The 27,354-nt window shown below is 40.5% G+C and overlaps 2 protein-coding genes across 2 annotated transcripts; both read left to right on the top strand.

The window, feature by feature from the left end:
- Window positions 1–1,145: 1,145 nt before the first annotated feature.
- Window positions 1,146–12,266, top strand: BCL10 (BCL10 immune signaling adaptor). The gene is made up of 3 exons (XM_082861954.1): window positions 1,146–1,412; window positions 8,150–8,438; window positions 11,652–12,266. The coding sequence occupies exons 1-3, from the start codon at window positions 1,356–1,358 to the stop codon at window positions 12,005–12,007; spliced, it is 702 nt and encodes a 233-aa protein (XP_082718080.1). The 5' UTR covers window positions 1,146–1,355; the 3' UTR covers window positions 12,008–12,266.
- A 5,958-nt stretch (window positions 12,267–18,224) lies between these two features.
- On the top strand, window positions 18,225–26,534 carry LOC309957200 (UPF0690 protein C1orf52). Its single transcript, XM_082832325.1, has 3 exons — window positions 18,225–18,516; window positions 19,157–19,355; window positions 25,759–26,534. Exons 1-3 carry the CDS (start codon window positions 18,241–18,243, stop codon window positions 25,830–25,832), a joined length of 549 nt encoding a protein of 182 aa, XP_082688451.1. The 5' UTR covers window positions 18,225–18,240; the 3' UTR covers window positions 25,833–26,534.
- The last annotated feature ends 820 nt before the right edge of the window (window positions 26,535–27,354 follow it).

Consider the following 27,354-nt stretch of genomic DNA (forward strand, 5'->3'; position numbering starts at 1 on the left):
ATCAATATGGAAAAAGACATGTGAGGTAATGTTAATGTTAAAAGTAGAACCCCCGTGTTGCGATAAAAACACGTTGGTGTGGCTTTGGCAACGTTGTTCTTTTCTGGTTCTTTTGCTTTCTGTTCCCTTAAATGTTGGGGCTCCCAAGTTCGTTTTTGGTCCTCTTATCATTTTTATCTACACTCTAGCTTCAAATACCATCTACTTTATTTCTAGTTTGTTTAGCATGTTGTCCAAACAACCATCTTGAGCCCAGGGCTCTGTTTTGAGCTTTTCACCCACATTACTTTGTATACACCTCTGTTAGTAGCTAGAATACCATTCTGAGAATAGTGGTCTGTTCATCAGTCTCCCCCGATAAAATGGGAGAACTGTTACAGAATAAGATGCCTAGAACATATTAGTAAGGACTCAATAAATGTTTTAGTAGTGTAAGGTGTGTACTGTGTGCCCAGTACCTCTAAGAACCTTACGTATATCATGTCATTTAATTCTCACAGCAGCCCTGTGAGAGGCATGAGGTAGACATAGCTTCATTACACGGATGAATAAATAAGGAAATGTGTTTATAATAAAGTGACCCCCAAAAATGCAGACGTTAAACTAGGTGTTAAAGTAGTGGGATCGTAGGCGGTTTTTCTTTCAGAAATTTCGTTAATATTGTTGATAGGCTGTATATGCGTCTTGTGTATGTATGCACGTGTGTCCGTGTGAGACCAAATAATTTTAAAACTTGAGTGGGCAAACACAGCAACAGGAAATCGTTGGGTAGGGTCTGGGAAAAGGGGAGGAACCCAAAAGTACAGACAAGCAGGGACCCGACTCCGCCTGTGAGCTGTCTGCGCAGGCGGCGACGGCCCGCAGGCAGAGCAGCGACGCTCCCCACCCAGGGAAACGATTCCTTTCAGTGAGGCCAACCCGCGGCCACATGCAAATGACCTGGAGGCTGTGGGCGGAGCCACCCCTGAAAGGCTCCGGCCGGGGGGCGGGGAGAAGGGTGACCCATGGGCTGGCTCCGATTGGCTCCCACAGAGACGGGGCGGGCTCTCCCGAAGGCCCGGCCTCACCGAGGGGCGGTGCCTGGGCCTGGGCCTCTTGGAGAGGGAAGGAGCGGGAACCCGAGCTCCGCGTCGGGAAGCTTAGGTCGGCCGAGCCCTCGGCTCCCAAAGGCAGAGCCGGAAGCGCTACAGTTTGACCCACGAGTCCCTCTGTTTTCGAAGGCGTAGCCCTCTTCCTCCCGACCCTCTCCGCCTCCCCCTCTGCCCCTTCATCTGGAGGCCGAAGCCCCCAGCCTGGGCGGGGCGGCGCAGCCCGAGCTCCCGGACCCGGAAGAAGCGCCATCTCCCGCCTTCACCATGGAGCCCACTGCGCCGTCCCTCACCGAGGAGGACCTGACTGAAGTGAAGAAGGACGTGAGTAGCAAAACCTTGCCCGGGCACCGCCGAGGGCCGGGGGCGGGCGGAGTGGGGGGGGGGCTGCATTCCTGCAGCGAGGAAACCCCGCGTCCTAGTCCGAGTCGGAATCGGAGGAGGAGCCCGCGGTCTGAGAAGCGAAACGTCCGGGCACAGCAGGACCGCGGCGAGCCCTGCATCCGAGGGACCTTGGTGGAAGTGATCTGATCCCCGCTGACCTGTTAATCCACGTTTTAAATCAATAAAAGCAGGGCTTGGGTTTCAGAAATCTTGTTCAGTGGAGCGTTTCTTTACAGTCAGCTTCTTGCCCACTGCTCACCCATCCCCTGGTGATTTCACCCCAGCTGCGCTTTGGAGCTGCGTTGTTAGGGATCGACGACTCAAGTTCATCCTTGAGCCAGACTGCCTTGGCTGCTGGCTCAACCTGGAGCAAAAGCTGGACCAGATAAAGCATCCCAAGCAGTGGATCAAATACGTGAAACTTGCAAAGGGGGTTGGGGGAAGCTGGACTGTTGAAAGCACAACCCGGAATTCCCCTAGTAAGCAAACGCCCACGTATTTAAATTGAAGGGGCGCGGAGGGGGCGGGGGATGAATACATGAAGCGGAGAATTAATTTACAGGTAAACGTTGGAGATATTCAGCAGCTAAATTATGCTCTTCTGCTTGGATGCTGAAGTGCACAAATCTTAGTATTTATTCGTAAAGAATGACTTTGTTGAGGTCTGACTTGTTTCTCTTTTCCTTTGCTTGTAGTTAACTTGTTTTGCCATGTGAGACTTATATGAGTACCATTAAAATACTTTATATTAATTCAAATTCAAAACAATATGAACATGAATTGTGTTCTGGCTTAACACTGCAGTACTTATACAAAATCATCTTTGTGAATTGGACAGGACAGCAGCTTTTTAAATGTTTGTGTGCTTTTACCCTCACCTGTAAGGTTTATTACACTGTACTCAATTACAGTTGGTATGACTCATTAGCAAAAGGAGACTGGTTATGACTGTGCCTTAGTTTCCTCCTTCAACAGATAATTGTGGAGCACTTATATGGAAAGTACTGTTCTTGGGCCTGGAAAGATATAAAAAAATGACAGGCCCCTGCTTTACATTCTAGTTGAGTTAAGACTGGGACATTGATAACTAATAAAGAATAAATGAGTATTGTGTTTTTCAAGATTTGTGCCAGTAAAAACATGAACTTCAAGAGCTAGGCCTACTGTATTCCAGATACTCTGTCACACAATTTACAATGTTCTCATTTAATCTGTACAACAACCTCTAAGGCAGATAGTTGTCTTTCCCATTTTATAGTTGATAAAACAGGTAGTGAGAGGTTACAAGTGGGAGGATATAAAGCCTGTACATAAACACAGATGTGAAGGGTGGCTTCTAGGCCTTTTTTTTTTTTCCATCAGTTCATTGATATTATCCATCTCCATGATTTCAGTTTACAGCTATATAAGAAATCCATAACCTTGGGGAATCCTGGACACGTTTCAGGACATCTGTGAAAAAAAATATGTGCACATTTTCTTCTTAGAAATTTTTTCATGATGTTTTCAGAATCGTTTATGACCTTAGGAGTTTTAAAATTATAATCCACATATTTGGACTTCCTTCTTTCTCAACTCTAAGTGCTTATTTCCAAATATCTACTGGAAATCCACTTTTATATCCTTCAGATTCCTCACTTTGTCTAAAATTGAACTTTTTATCATCCTTCCCCCAAAGCCACTTGCTGTTTCTGCTGTATTCTCTGTCGTGATGAATCCATGGGGATTGGCTGCTGATACCAAAATTCATGGATGCGGGCTTCCCTGGTGGCACAGTGGTTGAGAGTCCGCCTGCCGATGCAGGGAACACGGGTTCGTGTCCCGGTCCGGGAGGATCCCACATGCCACGGAGCGGCTGGGCCCGTGAGCCATGGCCGCTGGGCCTGTGCGTCCAGAGCCTGTGCTCCGCAACGGGAGAAGCCGCAACAGTGAGAGGCCCGCGTACCGCAAAAAAAAAAAAAAAAAGAAATTCATGGATGCTCAAGTCCCTTTTATAAAATGGCGTAGTATTTGCATGTAACCTACACACATCTGCCCATATACTTTGAATTATCTCTAGATTACTTATAACACCTAGTACAATGTGAATACTGTGTAAATAGTTGTAAATACAATGTAAATGCTATATAAATAGTTGACCCACACAGCAAATTCAAGTTTTGCTTTTTGGAACTTTAAGGAATTTTTTTTTTTTTTTTTTTTTGGTTGTGTTGGGTCTTCGTTGCTACGCGCGGGCTTCTCTAGTTGCGGCAAGCGGGGGCTACTCTTCGTTGCAGTGCGCGGGCTTCACACGCGGTGGCTTCTCTTGTCGCGGAGCACGGGCTCTAGGCGTGCGGGCTTCAGTAGTTGTGACACGTGGGCTCTAGAGCGCAGGCTCAGTAGTTGTGGCGCACGGGCTTAGTTGCTCTGCGGCATGTGAGATCTTCCCGGGCCAGGGCTCGAACCCGTGTCCCCTGCTTTGGCAGGCGGATTCTTAATCACTGTGCCACCAGGGGAGCCCCTGGAATTTTTTTTTCCAAATATTTTCCATCCACTGTTGGTTGAATCCGAGGGTGCAGAACCTGCAGATACAGAGGACCGACTGTACCACCACTTATCCACATGGAAACTTCCACTTCTTTTTTTTTTTTTTTCAGGCTCCCACTTCTTCACTATACTCCTCCCTGCGTGCTCCATCTAGTTGTTTACCTCTCTTTTGTTGAATTTAGTTCAGTTTCATAAATATGGACTACACACTGTGAGACTGATACTGCCATTGATTCTAACAGTTCAGAAATTAAAAACTAACACACAATCTTAGTTTGAGAAGAGCTCAACTTCTTGGGGGGTGGGGGGGACATGTAAAATGACAATTGCAAATCACAGAATAAGTGCAATGAATTTTACATTCATCCAAAACATTATCTACTTAGCACTCTGCTAAATGCAGGATATACAGAGTTGAACAGAATGTACCTGGTTCTTGCCTGCTTTTAACATGTGGGTTCTTAAGGTTGAAAACAAATAAATGTATAATTCCAAATTATGGTAAGTACTATGAAGGAGACAAACAGGTGTTGAGCCAATAACAAGATAAGAGGGGAAATCTACTTGAGATAGGATGGTCAGGGAAGGTTATTAACATTTTTTTAAACTGGTTCCTGAAGGCTATGACAGAACTGGAGAAGAGCATTCTAGGCAGAATAGAATTTTCAAAGGATCTAAGGCAGGCAAGATCTTGGGGAAATTGGAAAAAGGCAGAGAGTGCCTAGAGGTGAAGTTTGGATGGTGGGCTAGCGCCAGATTATGAAGAGTCTTACAGATGGTAGTAAAGTGGGATTTTTTTCCCAAGTGTAGTAGAGACCTATTGAAGAATTATATTTTTAACAATCCCTCTGCCTAATGTATGGACTGGAGCGAGCAAAAGGGAGAAGAGGGAAACTAGTGAGGAGATCCTTGGAATTTACGTAGTTGAGAGATGATGGTGATTCGGATCAGGCAGTGGAGATGGATGGAACAGGAGAATTCCAGATGCATATTTTAAACAGTAATGATAGGACTTGGTGATGGTTTGAATGTGGGAGTTAAGGAAGAGAGTGGAATCAGATTAGTAAGTGGAAATGTCAAATCAGCAATTAGACCTATCAGTTCGAAGATCAAAAGAGAGATCTGAGCTAGAAATAAAAGTGTGGGATTAAGTGAGTTTACCTGGGGAACTTGAGAGCTAGAAGGGAAAGGGAGACCATAGAAAAGTTTTAAAAAGTAAGAAGTTATGGCCGCAGAGATGGGAAGAAAGCCAGGAGAGTGTGGTATTCATATAAGACAAGAAAAGAGTATTTCAGGAAGGGAGTGATCAACTGTTCACGCTGCTGAGAAGTGAGATGAAGACTGAAAAGTATCAGATTTAGTGATAAGGAGACCCTTGGTGACTTTGAGAAGAGTAGTGGGACAGAGTGAAAATGTCTGGGAGTGAGTTGGGAGATATAAGTGGAGTCCTGTTGTATAGAAAAGTGAAGTGCATACACTGGGTGCTGTAAAGGCAGGAGAGGAGTACTCATTTGGGGGAGTTTAAGTAAAGTTACCTGAAGGAGATGACCACTGTCCTGAATTTTAAAAGATGAATAGGGATATGGGAAAAGAAAACAAGGCAAAGGTAATGACTTAAAGAAATGTAGTGGAAAACAGCAGTTTTAGGAAGAACATAAAGTTCCAGAACATAGAGTAAGCTGGAGAGGTAGGCAGGCTCCATACTATGAAGCACCTGCCTGCCATCATCAAGTAGCTGTGATTTATTGACTACCTACTGTGTCAAGCCTTCATATGCACTGTCCCATTTAGTCCTCCTACAGGTCCTGCTAGGTATTTATTATTTTTTTACCAATAAGGGACCTGAGGCTTAGAGAGGTTAAGTAACTTCCCCCAGCTCTCACAGGAGTATGTGGCAGATTCAAGATTTGAACTGAGGTTGGTCTGAGTCCAGAGCCATGCTCTTCACTTCTCTGCTATTCTGCTATAGTTGAGAAACTTTATCCTTTAAGTCGAGGTGGAACACAGTGTTTTAATTTTTTTAAAAATTAACTAACAACATTTCAGTATTGGTAGAATTCATGTAACACTCCAGATTTCCATTTTTTCTTGAAAAATTAGAAGGTCTGATAGATGTGTGAAGGAAGAAGTTGAGCGGGGTGGGGAGAGAAGGAAGAAGTACAACTAGGTGTCTTGTTAATAGTCGATGCAAGATATATAGGGACCCGAACTAGGACAATGCTAATAATAGGGATGGAGTGAAGGGGCAGCTTAGATAAATATTGGGGTAGATTGGCAGGACTTGGTGGGTGGGTGATCTGATCGAATGTGCCAAATGAGTGAAAGAGAGGAAAAGTCAAGGATGAGTTGTAGGTTTATATAGCATGGTTGGATGGATGGTAGTACTCGCAAGTGAGCTGAGAATGTCAGAGGAAAACGATAGGGGAAGATAACAAAATTGGTTTTGGACATGTTGAATTTTAAGTACCATTGGGATCTCTAGGTGGAGAAAGTCTTGATCACATAGGAAAATTTAGAAATCATCAACGTATGGTAGAAATGACAACAAATGAGGTTTTCCAAGGAGTTCATTTTTTAAATCTATTTTTCTCTCCTCATCCCCACAGCTTAAATTCTTGCACTCAGCTTATCATATGTAAGATATTGCAGCAGTCTTCTAATTGCTCTCCTTTGACCCCAATTTTTGCTTTCCCCCAACCCTCTGTAAAAGTTTTCTTATTGCCTCTTATTTATAAACCTTTGATGAGGTTTTGACTATAGGGAAATGTAATTTCCCTCATTGCCTACCTTTCATGCCTCTAGGTCAGGTGTAGTCTCTGTAAATTTCCCAGGTCCTGGAGGCAGAGTTGGTTGCTTCCCCAGTACTTGACCTATATCCTATATACTTGACCTATATCTTTTCCAGGTCATATTCCATTGTCTCATAATTTTTAGCTTGAGTTGATAATGTATTCTTCAACTAGACCATGTGCCCTTTGCATGCAGGTTTCAAGTCTTGTTCATGTTTGCATATCCACTGCTCAGCACTTGGCATATTTGGCATTTAGATATGTGAAATGTTTCTCGTGGGAATTCAGTGGACTGAGAACTGTAGGAACCCTTCACCTAACCTACTTTTCTGCCACCATATACTCTCATATACTTTGAAGATTTTCCATTGTCTTTAGTTCATCATTGTCAGTGTGAATCAAGTTAGTCATCATTGTCATCATCACTAACATTTACTCATCACTTACTATGTACCAGGCACTTTCTCAAGTGCTTTACGTGTGTTAATTTATTTCTCATTACACTCAGATGAGGAAACTGAGGCACAGAGGAGTTAAGTTACCCAAGATTGCATATTTAGTAAATGGAGGAGCTGTAATACAGCCACTCACATCAAATTGTTAATACCATTTATTAGGACCCACATTGATTTTTGACTAATTAAGCCTCATTAGGCAATTCTCAGGTCTAGGCCTGTGTATGTGATTTCTTTTTATTTCTTTAATTTTTTCCAATATCCACTATTCCTTTAGGTTTCTTTCCCCCCATACCTTTCTACTTTCCTTCTACCAAGGCTGAGTTAGACTACAGTCTTGCCAACTGACTCCAAAGATAGACCCAGTATGGTCCCTTTTGTTTTAGGTTCTTTCTTTTTCTTTCTCTCTCTCTCTCTTTGTGTGTGTGTGTGTGTGTGTGGTTTCACTCTAGAAAGATGGAAAATTAATAACATGAGAAAGTTATAAACTGTGAGTTATCCTCTCTGGTCCTGACTAATCCTGGATTCCTTGCTAAATGGAAACTAAAATGTACAGTAACCTCTGCTCTCAACTTTACCTCTGAAGGCCCTCAGCAGACCTCCATATTTCCACAGACCCAAGCCCCCTAGATTAGACTGGCCCCCTCCTCACAACAGTTTGGTCTTGGTTTATAGATATGAAGATGAGATCAGAGCAGTGAGGAAGCAGTGAGGAATATCTAGTCAGGGACCTACTTCTGTCTAACCAGACCTTCATTTTAATAGCATGCCTTTAGTAGGGCTGAGCCTCCTGACTTCAGGATGTTTTCTCTCACCAGTCAGATTCCTAACTGATCAGTCACCTTTGTGATTTCCTTAGGTGTTAAAAAAAAAAAAAATACATTGAGGCATTTTTTATATCTTTTAGGCTTTAGAAAATTTGCGTGTATACCTGTGTGAAAAAATCATAGCTGAGAGACATTTTGATCATCTACGTGCAAAAAAAATACTCAGTAGAGAAGACACTGAAGAAATTTCTTGTCGAACATCAAGTAGAAAAAGGGCTGGAAAATTGTTAGACTACTTACAAGAAAACCCCAAAGGACTAGATACCCTGGTTGAATCTATTCGGCGAGAAAAAACACAGAACTTCCTGATACAGAAGATTACAGATGAAGTGCTAAAACTTAGAAATATAAAACTAGAACATCTGAAAGGTAAGATATCTTAGTTATCCAAAAGTTCATTTAAATGTAACAATGCTTTTATAAGTAGAATGCAAAACAAAACAAAAACCTAGAAGTGATCATTTTGCTTTTATTCAAAAAGTTCAACCTTTAGAATTACATTCAATTTGCATTTTTTTTACCTTATTTGATGTCATTACATTGCAAAAGTGAAATATCACTCAGTGTTCTGTATTTATATTCGTTTAACAACACATTTATAGAAAACAACTACAATGGAATCCCAGTATACACAGGAGTTTGTTTCTAAAGTCATCAGAATGCAAGATTAATCTGTTCAAAAGTAACCCCTGGGGCTTCCCTGGTGGCGCAGTGGTTGAGAGTCCGCCTGCCGATGCAGGGGACATGGGTTCGTGCCCCGGTCCGGGAAGATCCCAGATGCCGCGGAGCGGCTGGGCGCGTGAGCCATGGCCGCTGAGCCTGCGCGTCCGGAGCCTGTGCTCCACAACGGGAGAGGCCACAACAGTGAGAGGCCCGCGTACCGCAAAAAAAAAAAAAAAGTAACCCCTGAAAATGCATATCACGCATAAAGAACAGTGTATAGGTAAAGTATTTTACCTTTGATAAACTCTGATAGTTTTTCTCCCACCAGTTGATTACATGATGAAGTAGTTGGCTTATGTTGGTAAGAATCATCGTGTATAAGTTATATATAACTTTAAACACTAGAATTACACTCAGTGTTGCAAAATGAGAGAGGCATAAAACTGAGATTGATTAAGGGAGTAGCAGATTTACCTCTTCATCTCACCCTCACCCCAGAGCACACACTCACTAAATTGGAATGCTGTGTAGAATTGTTTGCACGATTTAAATCCCCCTCTCCCTCCAAACCCCCATCTTTCTCTGTCTCTCTCTACAGAGCACTTAAGATAAATGTGCATGCGATACAGCTCTATTCCAGCTGTTCTAGGCAAGGGAAACATAAATTAGTAATTTAGGGCTTTTCCCTTAAGGAACTCAGTCTATAAATCCATGTTGGAACACAGATGAAGTTTCCCCTTGAGCCATATTTAAGAAAATAGTTTCTCTTTCATGGGACAGAAATGCTGACTGTATTGTGAAGTTGAAAAACTAGTGGAAAAAATTGACGTACAAATGTACTTTACAGACTCTGCAGGTTTTACATAAAATCTGTCAACTCAGGAAGTTCTGTGCCTGTAGACCATTGGGTTGAATATTTGCTGAGCCTAAAAGAGAGATAAATTGTGTTTGTGTTTATTCTTTCCACACTGAGGCTAATTGTTGGCTATACCCTTTGGATATATAGAATTCTTTGTTCAGAACAACCTCTGTCATTTACGTAAACTGTTAGGTTGAGAACCAGGACATTCTCTATTTAATGTGAAGAGGAGACCTGGGTTCTAGCCGTCCCCCTTGCATGAAGTAGTCCTGGAATGTTGGGCATGACTTCACTGTTCCAGGCCTCTGTCTTCTCGTCTCTAATAGTGAGAGGCTATCCCGGATGACCTGTAGAATCCCTTCCACTTGTAACACCCCATGATTCAAGAATTGGAAGTAAGAGAAATGGAAATAAAAACAAAAATAAACAAATGGGACCTAATGAAACTTCAAATCTTTTGCACAGCAAAGGAAACCATAAACAAGACCAAAAGACAACCCTCAGAATGGGAGAAAATATTTGCAAATGAAGCAACTGACAAAGGATTAATCTCCAAAATTTATAAGCAGCTCATGCAGCTCAATAACAAAAAAACAAACAAGCCAATCCAAAAATGGGCAGAAGACCTAAATAGACATTTCTCCAAAGAAGATATACAGTTTGCCAACAAACACATGAAAGAATGCTCAACATCATTAATCATTAGAGAAATGCAAATCCAAACTACAATGAGATATCACCTCACACCAGTCAGAATGGCCATCATCAAAAAATCTAGAAACAATAAATGCTGGAGAGGGTGTGGAGAAAAGGGAACCCTCTTGCACTGCTGGTGGGAATGTGAATTGGTACAGCCACTATGGAGGAGGTGCCTATGGAGGAGGTGCCAGTATGGAGGTGCCTTAAAAAACTACAAATAGAGCTACCATATGACCCAGCAATCCCACTACTAGGCATATACCCTGAGAAAACCATAATTCAAAAAGAGTCATGTACCAAAATGTTCATTGCAGCTCTATTTACAATAGCCTAGAGATGGAAACAACCTAAGTGTCCATCATCAGATGAATGGATAAAGATGTGGCACATATATACAATGGAATATTACTCAGCCATAAAAAGAAATGAAATTGAGCTATTTGTAATGAGGTGGATGGACCTAGAGTCTGTCATACAGAGTGAAGTAAGTCAGAAAGAGAAAGACAAATAACGTGTGCTAACACATATATATGCAATTTAAGAAAAAAAAAAATGTCATGAAGAACCTAGGGGTAAGACAGGAATAAAGACACAGACCTACTAGAGAATGGACTTGAGGATATGGGGAGTGGGAAGGGTAAGCTGTGACAAAGCGAGAGAGAGGCATGGACATATATACACTACCAAACGTAAAATAGCTAGCTAGTGGGAAGCAGCTGCATAGCACAGGGAGATCAGCTTGGTGCTTTGTGACCACCTAGAGTGGTGGGATAGGGAGGGTGGGAGGGAGGGAGACACAAGAGGGAAGAGATATGGGAACATATGTATAACTGATTCACTTTGTTATAAAGCAGAAACTAACACACGATTGTAAACCAATTATACTCCAATAAAGATGTAAAAAAATTTTTTTAATAAAAAATAAATAAAAAAAGAATTGGAAGTAATTAACTCATAGAATTTTAGCATATACCCAGTTTAAAATTGGGGTAAATTTTTTTTGTGTGTGTGTGCTGGAGTGCTAAAGAATATTTTTTAGTTGTGAAAGCTATTTCTTATTTTATGAATAATTTCAGGGGCTACTTTATTTTTTCTAGGTCCTTCAATGGTTAAGTATAAATACACAGATTGAATGTGAATTGTAGCATGTCATTTAGCTTCCTTGAGATTATTCCTGTATCTAGAAAATGTAAATAATAGTATGCTTCATGATTGTCAGGAAAAGCAGATAAAATGTGAAATGGATTATGACAATTTATAAACTGCTATTTAAATTTGTGTAATCTTTAAAAAGTTCGAAGATGGGTGTGGACTCAGTTTTCTAGTTACTTTTCATTTACATCTGAATAATTTTATTGTAGGACTGAAATGTAGCAGCTGTGAGCCTTTTCCAGATGGAGCCACAAACAACCTCTCTAGATCAAATTCAGATGACAGTAATTTCTCTGAAAAACTGAGAGCATCCACCGTCATATACCATCCAGAAGGAGAATCCAGCACAGCCCCCTTTTTTTCTACTGATTCTTCTCTGAATTTGCCTGTTCTAGAAGTAGGCAGAACTGAAAACCCCACCTTCTCTTCAACTACGCTTCCTAGACCTGGGGACCCTGGGGCTCCTCCTTTGCCACCAGAGCTGCAGTTAGAAGAAGAAGGAACTTGTGGAAACTCTAGTGAGATGTTTCTTCCCTTAAGATCACGTGCTCTTTTGCGGCAATGACAGTTTACTGCATTTTAATTTTTTTAATGGTGACAAAAAATATTTGAAAGGATATGAATCATCTTATAAAATTGCTATAATGACTTATTAACATTTGATACATGTCTTATAATGCAACGTAAACATACTTTGTAAATAGAATTTTTTAGAATAAAAGAAGTATACTTGTAGATAGCTAAAGTAACTCTTGTTGATCATGTACTCTTCAGTATTTTCTCTTCATTTTTGAGGTAATTTAGTGTTTTCACTTTTTTTTTATGTTTTAAGACTAATTTTAAGGGTTTCCCAGGTGGCGCAGTGGTTGAGAGTCCGCCTGCTGATGCAGGGGACGCGGGTTCGTGCCCCGGTCCGGGAAGATCCCACATGCCGCAGAGCGGCTAGGCCCGTGAGCCATGGCCGCTGGGCCTGCGTGTCCGGAGCCCGTGCTCTGCAACAGGGGAGGCCACAGCAGTGAGAGACCCGCGTACCGTAAAAAAAAAAAAAAAAAAAAAAAAAAAAAAGACTAATTTTAATAGAGAACATTTCTCTGTTTGAGAATAGAGTCTTAGGCTGGGAACAATGTTTCTTCTCTGTGCATTTGTGCTAGTAAGTTTCACAGTCTAATAGTCCTTTCCAACCATTCAACAGTACATTTTCAGAATTAAGCTGTTCCTATTCATAATAAAGCCAATCACTGCTGGGAAAACTGCCAGCTACAGAAAAGAATCTTTTTCCCACTCAATTGGGCTTACAGGTACTTAGAAAGTCCCCTTCTGATTCAGAGAAATATCTAATGGAGTTTGAGCCACCTACGGTGCCAATTTGCCAAAATACATTTCTTATTAATCTTACTAATTAATACTACTTTCTTAAGATTTTCACACTCTTTGCTTTATCATTTTCATTCCTAAAGAAAAATCTTGACATAAACTTCAGTTATTACATATAATTTAATGAGATTTTAAAAATACTTTTTCTGTACTTTTTGTTCCCTTTTAATGAGGACCACTGTACAGTTGAAATAATTAGAACAAAATGGTTTTTGTGTGGGTATATGTGACAATTCTGTTTTTAGTACTATTTGGAACAAGCGGGCCATTAGCTAGATATGTCTTTTTGTTCTATGACAAAGTTTGACTAATTTTACAAATTTATAAATCTTCTTTCATTATTTTCATTAAACTATATCTATTTCTAGATATCTGTCTCATATATATTTCCACTACTTGCAAAAAGCAGAGATGGAAATATGCTATTAAGAATAAATGTTTTTAAGTTGTAGTGCTGTGTTTTGGAAGTTTCAGATTTTTCAATAGGAAATAAATACCTAAAATTTTTTTATATGCACCAATTTTAATAGGAAACATTAATTCAGGTTGTAAGATGGAGTTGCACTTCTGGATGGACTGATGAAATTATCAATCGTGAAGAAGACTGGCATATTGACTTTTAAAAAATTTTAAAGACTGGGTGATTTTTGTAGTATAAACATTTTCTAACGATTATGGAGAAACATGTTTCACTTCCAGGGTAGCATAACAAAATAGTGGCAATTAAAAAAAAAATAGTGGTGTAATACTTAAACCTTTTTCAAAAGCAGAAGCAAGCTTTCATTTCATTAATTAAAATAAAATTTGATATGCAGTTACTTTTTTAAAAATTTAAATAGGATTTATTTGGAATCAAAGATCATAATTTAGATATGGTGTAGCACCTACATTTATAGTTTTCTTTCAGACTGTTGACTAACTACGTAGACAATAAAATTAAGGTTTTAACAAACTTAGGCTTTTGGTTTTCTGAATCCTATGAAATCAATTTATTTTTCATTTAAACACTGAAAACCAGCTGTTGCCAAAAATGTATACATTTGAATGATACTGTGACATGACATAGTGCAATTGGTTATTGGGTTGATTAATGCAGCAGTGAAAATTATCACTTAATATAAAAACACCACCTTCGAGCTCACTTTTTTAAATTGCTTTTTAAAAAATTGAGACTTTATTTTTTAGAGCAGTTCTAGGTTTACAGAAAACTTGAGCAGAAAGTACAGAGTTCCCATATACCCCCTGTTTCCTATATTAACATCTCACATTAGTGCATTTATTAGAATTGATGAACCAGTCTTGATACATTATTATTAACTAAAGTTAATAGTTTACATTAGGAGTCATTCTTTGTGTTATACAGTTCTATAAGTTTTGACAAATGCATAGTGACATGCATCCACCATTATATTATCACACAGAATAGTTTCACTTCCCCAAAAATCCCCTGTGTTCCACTTATTCATCCCTTCCTCTTCCTCCCCGCCCCACCCCTTCCCATCCAGCCCTGGCAACCACTGATATATTTATTCTCTCTATTGCTCTGTCTTTTCCAGAATGTCATATATTGAATGGTTGGAATCATACAATATGTAGCTTTTTCAGACTGGCTTCTTTCACTTAGCAATATGCATTTACATTTCATGCATGTCTTTTCATGGTCACTTTTTCAAGAGCTAATTCCATCTTTGGTCAGCATGTCATTCCTAGTGCAAGGGCAAACACTGGCAAATTTGGAACTTACCAGGATAATGGCAGGTTTTTTGCTTTCAATTTTTTTTGTTGTTTCGAATTTTTTAATTTTGTTTGGGAGGTTTTTGGTTTGTTTTGATAAACTTTTCTTTTCGGCCATACTGCTCGGCATGTGGGATCTTACTTCCCTGACCAGGGATAGAACCTGTGCCCCCTGCAGTGGAAGCACTGGAGGTGTGGAGTCTTAACCGCTGGACTACCAGGGAAGTCCCTTGATAAACATTTTCTAAAATTTAATTTAGTTTAATGATTAGTACTTTTGTGGTTAGTGTTTTTTGTCTCCTGTTTAAAAAATCTTTGCCTATCCTAGTGCTGTGATGATAATCCCCTATGTTTTCCTCTGGAAACTTAGTTGTTTTCATTTCATAATTAGCTCTATGATCCATTACAAAGTAATTTTGTGTACAGTATAAAGTAGAAGTTAAGTCTTGTGGCTACTGTCCTTTTACCTAAGCAGCGTGAAAGGGAGCAGGCAGTTTCACGCTCTGTCCTTATCTTGTATCACTGCATAAATAAGTACGTTGTTGATTTTGGAGGGAAAAAAAATAGCTAACCAAGCAGGGAATCGATCTTTGTTGTTAAATGTAATCTTTTGAGGGCTTTCTGAAAGAAGAGCTAAATTTAAGCACAAACAATATGTGGGTAACTTGAGTGCTGCTCCTAAAGGCCTTACTCTGACCTTGCCACTGTATTTAATTATCAGACAGTTGTCCTTCACTGTGGTGGTTCCCAGACTGCTGCCTATTTCAGAATCACCTGGAGAGCATTTCTTTCTCTTTTTTTGCTGTACGCGGGCCTCTCACTGCTGTGGCCTCTCCTGTTGCGGAGCACGGGCTCCGGACACGCAGGCTCAGCGGCCATGGCTCACGGGCCCAGCCGCTCCGCAGCATGTGGGATCTTCCCAGACCGGGGCATGAATCCGTGTCCCCTGCATCGGCAGGCGGACTCTCAACCACTGCGCCACCAGGGAAGCCCACCTGGAGAGCTTTTAAAGATCTGGATGCCAGGCTGTGGAAGCCAGTCATCAGAAGTGGGTAAAAATTTCTAGGTGATTCCAACGGGCAACAGTGTTTGGAAACCACAATCTTACTGGATGCCAAATACAGTGATTGGTATTTCCACATGTGTGATCTTGTTTTTAATCCTAATAACAACTCTGCAAGGAGAGTTTTATTGTTACTTTTTTTTAACAGACGAGAAACAATCTCAGGATAAAGTATGTGGCACAGCTCTTTAGAATTAAAATCTAGGGCTGTGTGACTCCAAGATCAGTGTTCTTTCTACAACTCCATGCTCTCTTATTAACATTTCCTAGACGGCAGAAAGGTAAGAGTGGAGATTGTGTATTTTTTCACTCATAATTCAATATTTATTGATTACCTATCATTTTAGGTGCTGGCGATACAGTGATAAAACAGACAATGTCTATGTTCTCATAGAGAACTCACATTCTAGTTGGGGGAGATAGTTAGAAAATAAACAAGGAAACCCTGATAATTCTAGTTGCTGTGGATATAAAATAGGGCATGTATGAGCTAAACAGTAACTTGGACCAAAGTGTTTATAGCATTATGAGGGAACGCCTCTCAAAGCAGGCAACATTTGAGCTGAGGCCTAAACCATAAGAAGGAAGGAGCCAGCTGTGTAAACTTCTAGTAGGAAGTTTAGGCAAAAGTAACATTGAGTGCAAAAGTCCTGAGGCAAGAATGAGCTAGTGAGGACCACCCAGGCCTGTATGGCTGGAACATAAGTATGAGGGGTGACTAGGGAACTCAGGAGCCCGGATTGAGATGAGGTTTCACTGATAGCGAGGACCAGATATGGAAGGATTTATAGACTATTGTGAGAAGTTTGGATTTTCTTCTTTCTTTTTTGTATATTGAAATAAAAGAGCTGTATTAGGGACTAGTATATAACATTTGCATACATTTTCAGGGTATTACACTATATTCCAAAAAACTGTTAATGCTCAAGGGGCGTTGGGCCATACTGTATCAGCTTGACCTCTGGAGGGGCTGGAGGCTATGTCCACATGACCAATCCCCAGTAAAAACTCTGGACGCTAAGTTTCGGGTGAGCTTCCCCAGATGGCTCCATGCATGTTGTCACATGTCTTCGCCGCAGAAGTTAGTACTGTCTACACCTCCACTGGGAGAAGACAGCCAGAAGCCCTGCATGTGGAAGGCTCCAGCACTCTGCACCCTGCATCTCTTCCCTTGGCTGATTTTAATCAGTATCCTTTAGCTACAATAAACCATAATCACGAGTAAAACAGCTTTCAGAGAGTTCTGTGAGTGCTTCAAGCAAATTACCAAGCCTGAGGATGGTTTTGGAGGCTCCCAAACTTTGCACTTTGGGACCATCATTTTCCTTTGTCAATGTAGGTACTTGGGTGGAAATTTTTGAGAAACAGATCTACACCCTCATAAATTATAATCCACAATACTTATTGATCATCTACTCAATGACAGGCACTGAGCTAGGTACTAGGAATATAAAAATGAACAAAGCATACTCCAACTCCTCCCCGGAAGGAGCTCACAGACATTGTGCTATGGGACTGGGAAAGAGTGAATAAGACCTCTTCTCTGCCTCCTGGAGGTGAGTGTATCGTGTAAATGAACAGGCATCCTGTGAACGTTTACACTGATACCAACTTCACTGCTTTCACTTGGGTATAATTCCCTCTGAGTTCGTGAGGAGGAGTCAAAGATTTCTAGTTCCCTTGGTGGCTAGGCACATGGTTATATCGTTTATTGTACTAAGAGAGGGAACACAAATGCAGAAGCAAGTTATATGTAAAGGCAAGTTACTGATCTTTAAGTGGGTGTTTGAGACCCCAGCACGATGTCCATACATAAAGTTTAAGAGCCAAATGGAGGTTTGATCCAGAACTTGAGAGGTTGGAGTTGGAGACCCGGATTTGGGAGTCACAAGCATTAAGGTAGTTAATGCCCTGGAAAGGGATGGTCTGGCTTGCAACTTTGTAAACTCCCTCTACAGATTGTTAGTAAGTGTTGCTGAAAGCTGGTATAATATGTTGGGAAACACCGGCGTTTAAGGGCCGTACAGAGCAAAGCAGGCATGGAAGGAGGCTGACAATCCAGAGAGTTTGGAGGACCCCCAGAGTGGTGTGATGCAATACAAGAGAAGTTCCATCAAAGAAGGCTGTTCAGAGTGCGCTGGAATGAGGTCAAGCAGGAGAGGATTCACTCTGGGACTTGGTAAGTCCACTTACCCATAGAGGTCTTCCATGACGACTGAGGGAAGCACATTGCGAGTAATTTTATTTCGAGGAAGAGATGCAGCAGGATCCGAAAGAAATCCTGGTCTCTCTGGGCAAGGGCTTTAAGGTGGCGGTGAAAAGACAAAATTTTTAGCTTTTCTGTGCCTTTAATAAATTCTTACTGAATCTGAAAGTTTGGTTGGACCACTGCCTGAGGATCTGTCTCTTCTCAGGGGTCCTCAGAAAAGAGCATTAGAAACCTCTGATTGAGGACGTGCGCGGCCCCGCCTCCAGTCCTTCAGCCCGGCCGCAGTATCACGGCGCAGCCGCCAGGGGGTGCAGACTCCGGGCCCATCAGCGAGACTTGGGGCGGGGCCAACTGCGGGGCGGGCCCTGGCACGGCTTCCGGTTTCCGGCGGAGCCATCGATCGACGCGCGCAGCCGTCATGGCAGCGGAGGAGAAGGATCCTCTGAGCTATTTCGCGGCTTACGGGAGCAGCAGCTCAGGCTCCTCGGACGAGGAGGATAACAGCGAGCCGGAGGAGACAAGTCGTAAGGCCTCGGATCCGGCGAAGTCGGCGGGCGGCTGTGGGAACAAGGCGGAGAAGCGGCTGCCTGGACCCGACGAGCTGTTCCGGAGCGTGACTCGCCCGGCCTTTCTCTACAATCCGCTCAACAAACAGATCGACTGGGAGAGGCACGTCGTCAAGGCGCCAGAGGAGGTGAGGTCCCCGACCCCGTTTCCCGATCTAGGTCCCGGCCTCCGCCCCCTTCCTCCTGAGCCCCCTCCTGGGGACCAGCTGTCCGCCCCACACACGCAGTCACCCCCTGCGGGATGCCGCACCACCCTCTCCCACCTCCAACCCTGGGGAGCCCGGGCCCCCTCCCCCAGCCTGGTGGGTGTCAGACCGGATCCGCAGCCCCGCCCCCTTGTGAGGAGACCCAAACCTCCGCGCTCGGTGCCCTGACCCCGCGCGGCTAGGACTAACGGTGGTGACTCCCCCGCCCCCCTGCTGCAGCTTCTCCCCGAGACCCCTTCCCTTTGATGCCGAAGTGCCTGCGGTGCTGCCTCCAAGACAGTGTCTGCTGCAGCCTCCTGAAGGGGTCAGCCTTGGCGTAGTATCTCTGAGACTGGATTCTTCTTTGGTAACTAAAAGTTAATAGCTTTATTCGTATAGGGAACCCTTTGGCTTTTCACTTAACAGTAGTGTGATTTTGATGGAAAAATATGTCTTTAAACCTTAAAAAAGAAAAAAATAAGTCAGCCTGAAGAATAAACGAACTGCAGGGAGGTGCATGTGCCCATACCGATTATAGGAACCTCGGTTCGTCACAGTGTTTCTTAATGTGTTTGCTTAACAGCCTCCGAAGGAATTCAAAATATGGAAGTCAAACTATGTACCACCTCCGGAGACCTACTCTACTGAGAAGAAACCTCCCCCTCCAGAGTTGGATATGGCAATAAAATGGTCTAACATATATGAGGACAATGGTGATGATGCCCCACAGAATGCTAAGAAAGCTAGGCTTCTCCCAGAAGGGGAGGAGACAGTGGAATCAGGTAAGGAAAGTCAGACTCCAGTGGTAATGCCTTTTGGTCCCTGTGATGAGTTTTAAGAGAACGAGATGTTTAATGAGTGAAACTTAAATCTAGTCAGTTAGCAAACTGATTGTGATGGTCTTTGGGTGTCTTTTGCTGTGTGTGTGTGTGTGTGTGTGTGTGTGTGTGTAACATCTTTATTGGAGTATAATTGTTTTACAGTGGTGTGTTAGCTTCTGCTGTATAACAAAGTGAATCAGCTATACATACACATATATCCCCATATCTTTTCCCTCTTGCGTCTCCCTCCCTCCTACCCTCCCTTTTAATGTGTTTTTGAGAAACGTCATAAAATATTCAGGATTTAAAGTGAAATCTTTGATGTCTCAACCAGTAGTATATTGATGTATGATGCCTTATTATTAACGCAGCATGAGTTATTTCATGAACTCTTTGTTGTGACTGCAGTTGTGAAGTGCTGATGGCTTCATTTTATATTAAAGCAATTGTGCTTTACAGCCAAAATTAGTGTCACAAAATGGATTTAACTGAGTATTACTACATAGTAATTAACAATAGTAACAAGATAATGACTTAGTTGTCTTGCCTTAGTTCATAATATCATAATTCCACCTTACAATTCCATTATTGTAAGTAATCACAGTAATCTCTGCTTCCATACTTTTACCCACTTACCGCCTTGCCTCACTTGCTTAAAACCCTTCACCAGCAGCAGAGTGAGCCCTCTATGATAGGCCCTGCCTTTTTCTCCACCCTCATTTCAGATGGCCCCCTTGTAGAACTTTAAGATCTTAAAATTCAAAACTGAATAGACCATGCTATTTTATGGTTCCATGCCTTTTAATATATGTTCCACCTTAGTCGGGAATGTTTTTCCCTCCCTCTTTGGCTGGTAAACTCATTCATCCTTTAAAATCCAACTCTAAGAAAAAGAGAGTTGGTAATATCTAAATCTCAAATATTACCTTCCTCTAGTTAATTATTTGCTCCTCTGTACCCTGTATGTGCTAATGCTATTGATGGCCCTTACCTCCTTTTATGTGATTTTTTGTTCATAAGTCTATCTGCTTTATGAAGATGAGTTCCTTAAACAGCAGGGTCCAGGTGTTATTTATGTTTATAATACAGTTTGTAGTATGTTGTGAGTATTCAGTGGATTATTGGACTAAATATTTTTGACTATCATTTTTATGAAAGAGTGTGTTGTTTTTGTTAAACAAATTTCTGATCTTCCCATAATACAACTGCTACTTATTTAGCTCATTTTACAACTGCAGAGAATTTTGTTTGTTTCAAGAGAAAGGGTAACAAACTGGTAGGAGTTCTTACTCCAATTTTTGGTTTTTTGTTTGTGTTTTTTTAAGGAATAGGATATTTATTCAGATCTAAAGTGTCTCTTCACAAAATTAATGCTTGTTAATTCCAAATGGGAAAAAAATAGTACCTTCATTTTGGAGTTACTTCATTGTGGAGAAGCCTGGCAGACACCATTTTAATCAAGCGATTAAAGTGATCATAAATAACAGGACAAATCAAAACTGAGTGTCACTTGAACACAGCATCACGTTGGTGATATCCTTGCCGAACACAAACACGCACAAATTGAGGGATATTCCACAAAATAACTAGCTGAATCTTCAAAAGTATCAAGGTCATGAAAGTCAAAGAAAGATTGAGGAAACATTTTTGACTACAGGACACTAAAGAGATGTGACGATTAAATGCAATACACATTCTGAAGTGTATCCTTTTTTTGCTATAAAGGATATTACTCTCCAGTTTTGATTCTACCTGGCTTTCCCATTTCTTTCACTGACTTCCCAGTGTGAATTAGAAGTCAGTAGTGAAGGTACCTCTTCAGTAAATGGCATCTTTTTGGACATGCCAAATGAAGTGGACATTAAAAATACCTCATATTTTATAGTATCTTTATATAATTAATAAAAAACACTTTTGCATAAATTACATTTAATCCTTACAACACCTTGTGAAACCAGATAGGGAAGTGTCAGAATGAGAGCTTATGTGACTTGTCCAAGATCACAAAACTAGAAAATGCTGAGCTCTAAAATAGTACCTTCACACAAGTTTTCTAATTTGTTACTCTTAGCAACCTAGTACAGAAGTGATACATGATTCATTATTACTGTTAGACAAGAAGACAATCTCAGATTCAAGAATTGCCCAAATTCACACAGCTAGGAAGAGGCAGAATAGGAATTCAAATTCAGATCTTTAAATGGAAATGATGCCATATTAAACTGGGGTTTAGTCTCTTGATGTTTTGCAAGCGAGAGTGCTTGAGGAGTAGCTGTCCTGTGGGAAGAATGGCAATAAGGCCACTAGAGTTGATATTCAATCTAGGGTGTCATAGGCTGGTGCTCTCCTATCTTTGTTCCTATGTGGAAAAGGCAAGGTTTATATACCAGGACAAGTAAGTAGAAAGAATTATCTTTTTTTCCAGCTTGCCTTTTAAGTTCAGGTAGCAGGAAATATGTGTGAGAGAATGCTGCTATTCCCATAGGTAATTTCTGACCTTTTGATCATATGATGGTCCTCCATTAGAAAGTGGATGTTGGCAATATCAAAAAACAAAAGGACCCCAGTGCTCAGCCAGCTTAAAGCTGGATCATAAGATTAAAAGATAATACTGAAATCTTCAATTTTGACTTTAATGTTGGTTGTTGAATGTAACTATCTTCTTTTTGTAATGAATACCTTTCTTCTTAGGAGTGATTTTTGCCATTTCAAACTCCCATACTATGTTCACAGATCAATTTCCCAACCTCTTTTTTTAACCCCCTTTTTTTTTGCGGTATGCGGGCCTCTCACTGTTGTGGCCTCTCCCGTTGCGGAGCACAGGCCCCGGACGCGCAGGCTCAGCGGCCATGGCTCATGGGCCCAGCCGCTCCGCGGCACGTGGGATCTTCCTGGACTGGGGCATGAACCTGTGTCCCCTGCATCGGCAGGCGGACTCTCAACCACTGCATCACCAGGGAAGCCCAACCCCCTTTTTTTTTTAATTCATAAAATATCTTGTATTAGAAGCTCCACATTATTTTGTTTGTTTGTTTGTTTTCAATAGGAGATGGAGCAATCTGCTTTTTTTAAAAAAAATTAATTAGTTTGTTTATTTTTGGCTGTGCTGGGTCTTTGTTGCTGTGCGCAGGCTTTCTCCAGTTGCTGCGAGAGGGCTTCTCATTGCGGTGGCTTCTCTGGTTGCAGAGCACAGGCTCTAGGTGCACGGGCTTCAGTAGTTGTGGCTCGCGGGCTCTAGAGCGCAGGCTCAGTAGTTGTGGCGCACGGGCTTAGTTGCTCCGCAGCATGTGGGATCTTCCCGGACCAGGGCTCGAACCTGTGTCCCCTGCGTTGGCAAGCGGATTCTTTTTTTTTCTTGTTTTTCTTGTTTTTCTTTTCTTTCTTTTTTTTTTTTTTTTTTGCGATACGCGGGCCTTTCACTGTTGTGGCCTCTCCTATTGCGGAGCACAGGCTTTGGACGCGCAGGCTCAGCGGCCATGGCTCACGGGCCCAGCCGCTCCGCGGCATGTGAGATCCTCCCGGACCTGGGCACGAACCCGTGTCCCTTGCATTGGCAAGTGGACTCTCAACCACTGCGCCACCAGGGAAGCCCCCGCAAGCGGATTCTTAACCACTGCGCCACCAGGGAAGTCACAGAAGCTCCACACTCTTAAATATAAATCTCATTTTTAGATTATCAAATTACTTTGTTTTTATTTTTCCTTCTCATTTTCTGCCCTTTGGCCTTTTTTGCCAGTTAACTCGTTCCAGGTAAGGAAGCTGGGAAAAATTCAAAACTCATCATAAATCCTTACTACTTATCAACACTTGTTTCGTGGTTGTAAAATGTAGATGATTAAGGCTTAGATATTTATTGTAGCTTAATTAACATGTAATTAATCTTGAAGGTCTAACTAAAGTAGCTAATGCTTTTTTTTTTAAGAATTTAGAACCTTAGTTTCTATTAATAATTTAAGCTTATTTACCTCAAGTGACATGAATTCCATAATATAAAAATTGTTTCCTTACAAGTTCATCTGTAGTATACGGCACAGAGTAAGAAGCTCAGTAAAGTTGATGGAACATTTCAAGATTTTTTTTTTTTTTAGACAATCCCTTGTTATATCACTAGATGGCATTAGCTCTTCTGTTCAGTGACTGGTAGGAAGATATTTTTCCAACCTCAGTAGTTTGTGTTTTTATTGTTATTCAGTAAATGAACTTGTAATAAGTGACAGATTAAAAGCAGAAGTGTCTCAGGATGGTCTTTTTAATATATGTTAACACTGCATTTTCTAGTAGAGTTAGAAAGTAATTTCAATTTTTATATTACTACTGAAAATAGTCTCAAAAGTCAAGCATGATGATAATTAAGCACCAATTAAAAAACAAAGGCCTTGGCTTGTTTAAACTGTATGCCTTATCAGTTGGTTTGTAGAACAAGTATTTTTTTGTATACATGATAAACTAATGATTAAAACTTTGCTTTGTAAATTCCTGGGATGATTTGTTGATCTGAATTGTATTTTATCATACTGGGTACATAAATCTGTAGTGCTCTATTAAATATATGAATAACATCACTGTGCTGTGTTTCAAGATGCATTACCTGCTGTTGATACCAATTATTGTCCACATCAACAAAGGAAATATTCTGAGTCTGGTAGTTAGCAGAAGGGAATTGAAGGCTTAAGGTTTTAAGTTTATTTTTCCCATAATGAGTTCGTGATCTGAAAAACAAAACAGATGAACAAACAAAACAAAACAGAAATAGGCTCATTGATAACAGAGAACAAACTGGTGGTTGCTAGAGAGGAAGGAGTTGGGGGGACAGGTGAAGTAGGTGAAGGGGTTTAAGAGGAACAAACTTCCAGCTATACAATAAGTAAGGCACAGGGATGTAATATACAGCATAGAGAATATAGTCAATAAGATTGTGATAACTCTGTATGGTGACAGATGGTAACTAGACTTATTGTGGTGATTATTCCATAATATATAAAAATACCGAATCACTGCGTTTATACACCTGAAACTTAATATTGTGTGTCAATTATAATCCAATAAAAAAAAAGAATAGGACAGAGCTCCCCAGTCTCTATCAGAAGAATATCGAGAAATAACACGTAAAAAATGACTGTAAAGTCCTTTTGCAATGTGAAGTGTTAAGTAATAACAATAAAATTGACATTTTTTTTGACTGTTAATAAAAGGGACGTTGAAATGAGAAAAAAAAGTTTATGTTCTGATATCAATGGCTTCCCCAATTTTTTAATATGAAGTCCCCTTTCAACATCAAAATATTTTATAGGCCACCACATGGTAGTTATTGAACTTTGAGTATCTATTGATTGAGAAAATAAAGTACAATGAATTCAGTAATGTGCTTAAAATAAATTTGTATTTTATAAATCATAACATCTTCTACATGTTATGTATTCCATCTACATGGAGTTCTTAAAATAATGCCATTCGTTTGTTCAGAGAGATGGGGATTAGCAGCTGTTCTGTGCTACCCTGTGTTTTGTTGAAACATGTAGTTGGATTGTTTTAATTGAATAAAAGGGCCCATTGTTTCAGGTTTTACAATCTTTTTATTTATTAATTGGAAATTTTCTGTGAATACAGATACTAATAATATTTTAGAAAAGTGTAAAGGACATGGTTTTAATTTGAGGTTCTTCTCCCCTCCCCCCCATATTCTCCATAATATGAAGGCAGGGAAGAAGTCTGTTTTTCTCTTGCCATTGGAATATTCTGACCATCCTAGGAGCGGGAGAATGTAGAACACCTACATAGGACAAAACTGAAAATACAGTTTCAGTGAAACATCTACTTGTGAAAGCCTTTTTAACTTCAAAATGCATGTGTGGGGCTGGGGGTGGGGCGATGAGATGGGGGCAGGTGTTTGTGGGGGACGGAAAGCAGATTGGAAGAGAAAGACTAGCTGATAGACACATAATGTCATGGTTAAATTGACATCTTTTTTTGTAAAAAAAAAAAAAAAAAAAAAGAACGGTATGTGTTCCATTCTTAACATGTAGATTATATATTTAAATATCCACCATGTATATACTGTAGAATATTTGAGAATAGCTTTATCAGAACAAATTTTGATTTTCTCATTTTAAGCTACCTTAATATAGCACTAAAAGATCACTGTAGATTTTGTGTAACATTACAGTTGAAAAAATTCCTTATTTTTACTTGCAATTCCTTATAATTTACTTGCAATAACTTCTGAAAGTTATTTTTGTTTTTTTATTGGAAAACTTTGAAAGAAACATTAGTTGAGGATAATGATTTTGGTATAGAGTCAATGAAATTTTAATGCTTAACATTTTTTTAATATTACTGATTGAAACTCTTCCTTTCCTATTTAAAGATGATGAAAAAGAAGAGCATACTTCTAAAAAGCGCAAAATAGAACCGGGAGAACCAACAAAGAAGAAAAAATAGGAAACAAATGACAAGAATTTTTGGACTGTGAAACTTTGTTGAAATGAATTTTTTTGGCAGATTAAATTGATATTGTAAATTATTATGAAACAACATCTCCATGAAAGTATATGTTAATTAACTAATGAGTTTTGGTGCAGGAACCTTCCACTGTAGAACTCATTTTTTATTTAAAACTTATATGTATTTAAAACTCAAATGGTGACTTGTGATTGTGAAATTGACAACACTTGGAAGCATTCTTGCTACCACAGAATTGGTGACATGCTTTGAGTTTCATCCCATGTTGACATGCCAATGTTCTATGAACCTTTTATAAAGGAGTATATTTTTAAAGTAAATATATTGTACTGTGAACTTGTAGGGTGCTTTTCAGCAGTGTTTGTACAGTGTAAATAGATCATGGAAATAAAATTACCAGTATTACTATTACTGCATAACATTAACGTTTGAATATTTGTGACAAGTACCCTCTTTGCCATGTGACATTCTGATAGTGGGTATTACCATTTAGGGAGTGCCTCCTGTGTTCCAAGTGCTTTGTGCATATATTATCTCTGATCCTCAGCCTAATAAAGCAGGTATTAATAGCCTCATTTTATAATAGAGATTAATTTATCCACGGTTACACAGCTAATGAGCAATGAATTTGAAATTTAACTCAGGACACTTGAACTCCAAAAATATCATACTAAACCACCTCTCAGCCAATCAGAATTTAGTCATCTTCACTCAGGGGGAAATTCCTCTGCCCTCCTGATTTCTGTAATGATCCATACGGCCTGAAGACCATTAAAAACATTACTGAAGGGCTTCCCTGGTGGCGCAGTAGTTGAGGGTCCGCCTGCCGATGCAGGGGACACAGGTTTGTGCTCCGGTCCGGGAAGATCCCACATGCCGCGGAGCGGCTGGGCCGATGAGCCATGGGCGCTGGGCCTGCGCATCCGGAGCCTGTGCTCCTCAAGGGGAGAGGCCACAACAGTGAGAGGCCCACGTACCGCAAAAAAAAAAAAAAAATTACTGAAAAAAAGTCATATTTTAGGAACTGTAGTTGCCATCTCTTCCAGGTACTCCTCTGTGGTAATCAGTAGAGATCTTCTCCCCTGATTATATTACTGCACTTATCATATATGCCTTATATTATGATCATTGATTTCCCTGTTAAATAGTAAGCTTGCCAAAGATAAGGCTCTTCTACAAAGATTTGCTAGATGTAGCAAATGAAATTACGGGATACCCAGTTAAATTTGAATTTTAGATAAACAACAAATGATGTTTTAGTATATGTGATATTTGAGAAATACTTACAGTAAAAATTTATCTGAAATTCAAATGTAACTGAGCATCTTATATTTTGTCTGGCAACCCTACGCCTATGTGTTTTCTCTATCCAGCTCCTGTTTTAATGCTTTGCATGTAGTAATAAAATCAACAAGGGGTATGTAGGAAGATTGTAATCTTAGATTTGACTTCTGCAGTCCAAAATGCAGTGAAGTTATTTGTAACATTTTGAAAGATAAAA

This window comes from Leucopleurus acutus (assembly GCF_964270905.1).
Source record: "Leucopleurus acutus genome assembly, chromosome: 2".
Taxonomy (NCBI): domain Eukaryota; kingdom Metazoa; phylum Chordata; class Mammalia; order Artiodactyla; family Delphinidae; genus Leucopleurus; species Leucopleurus acutus.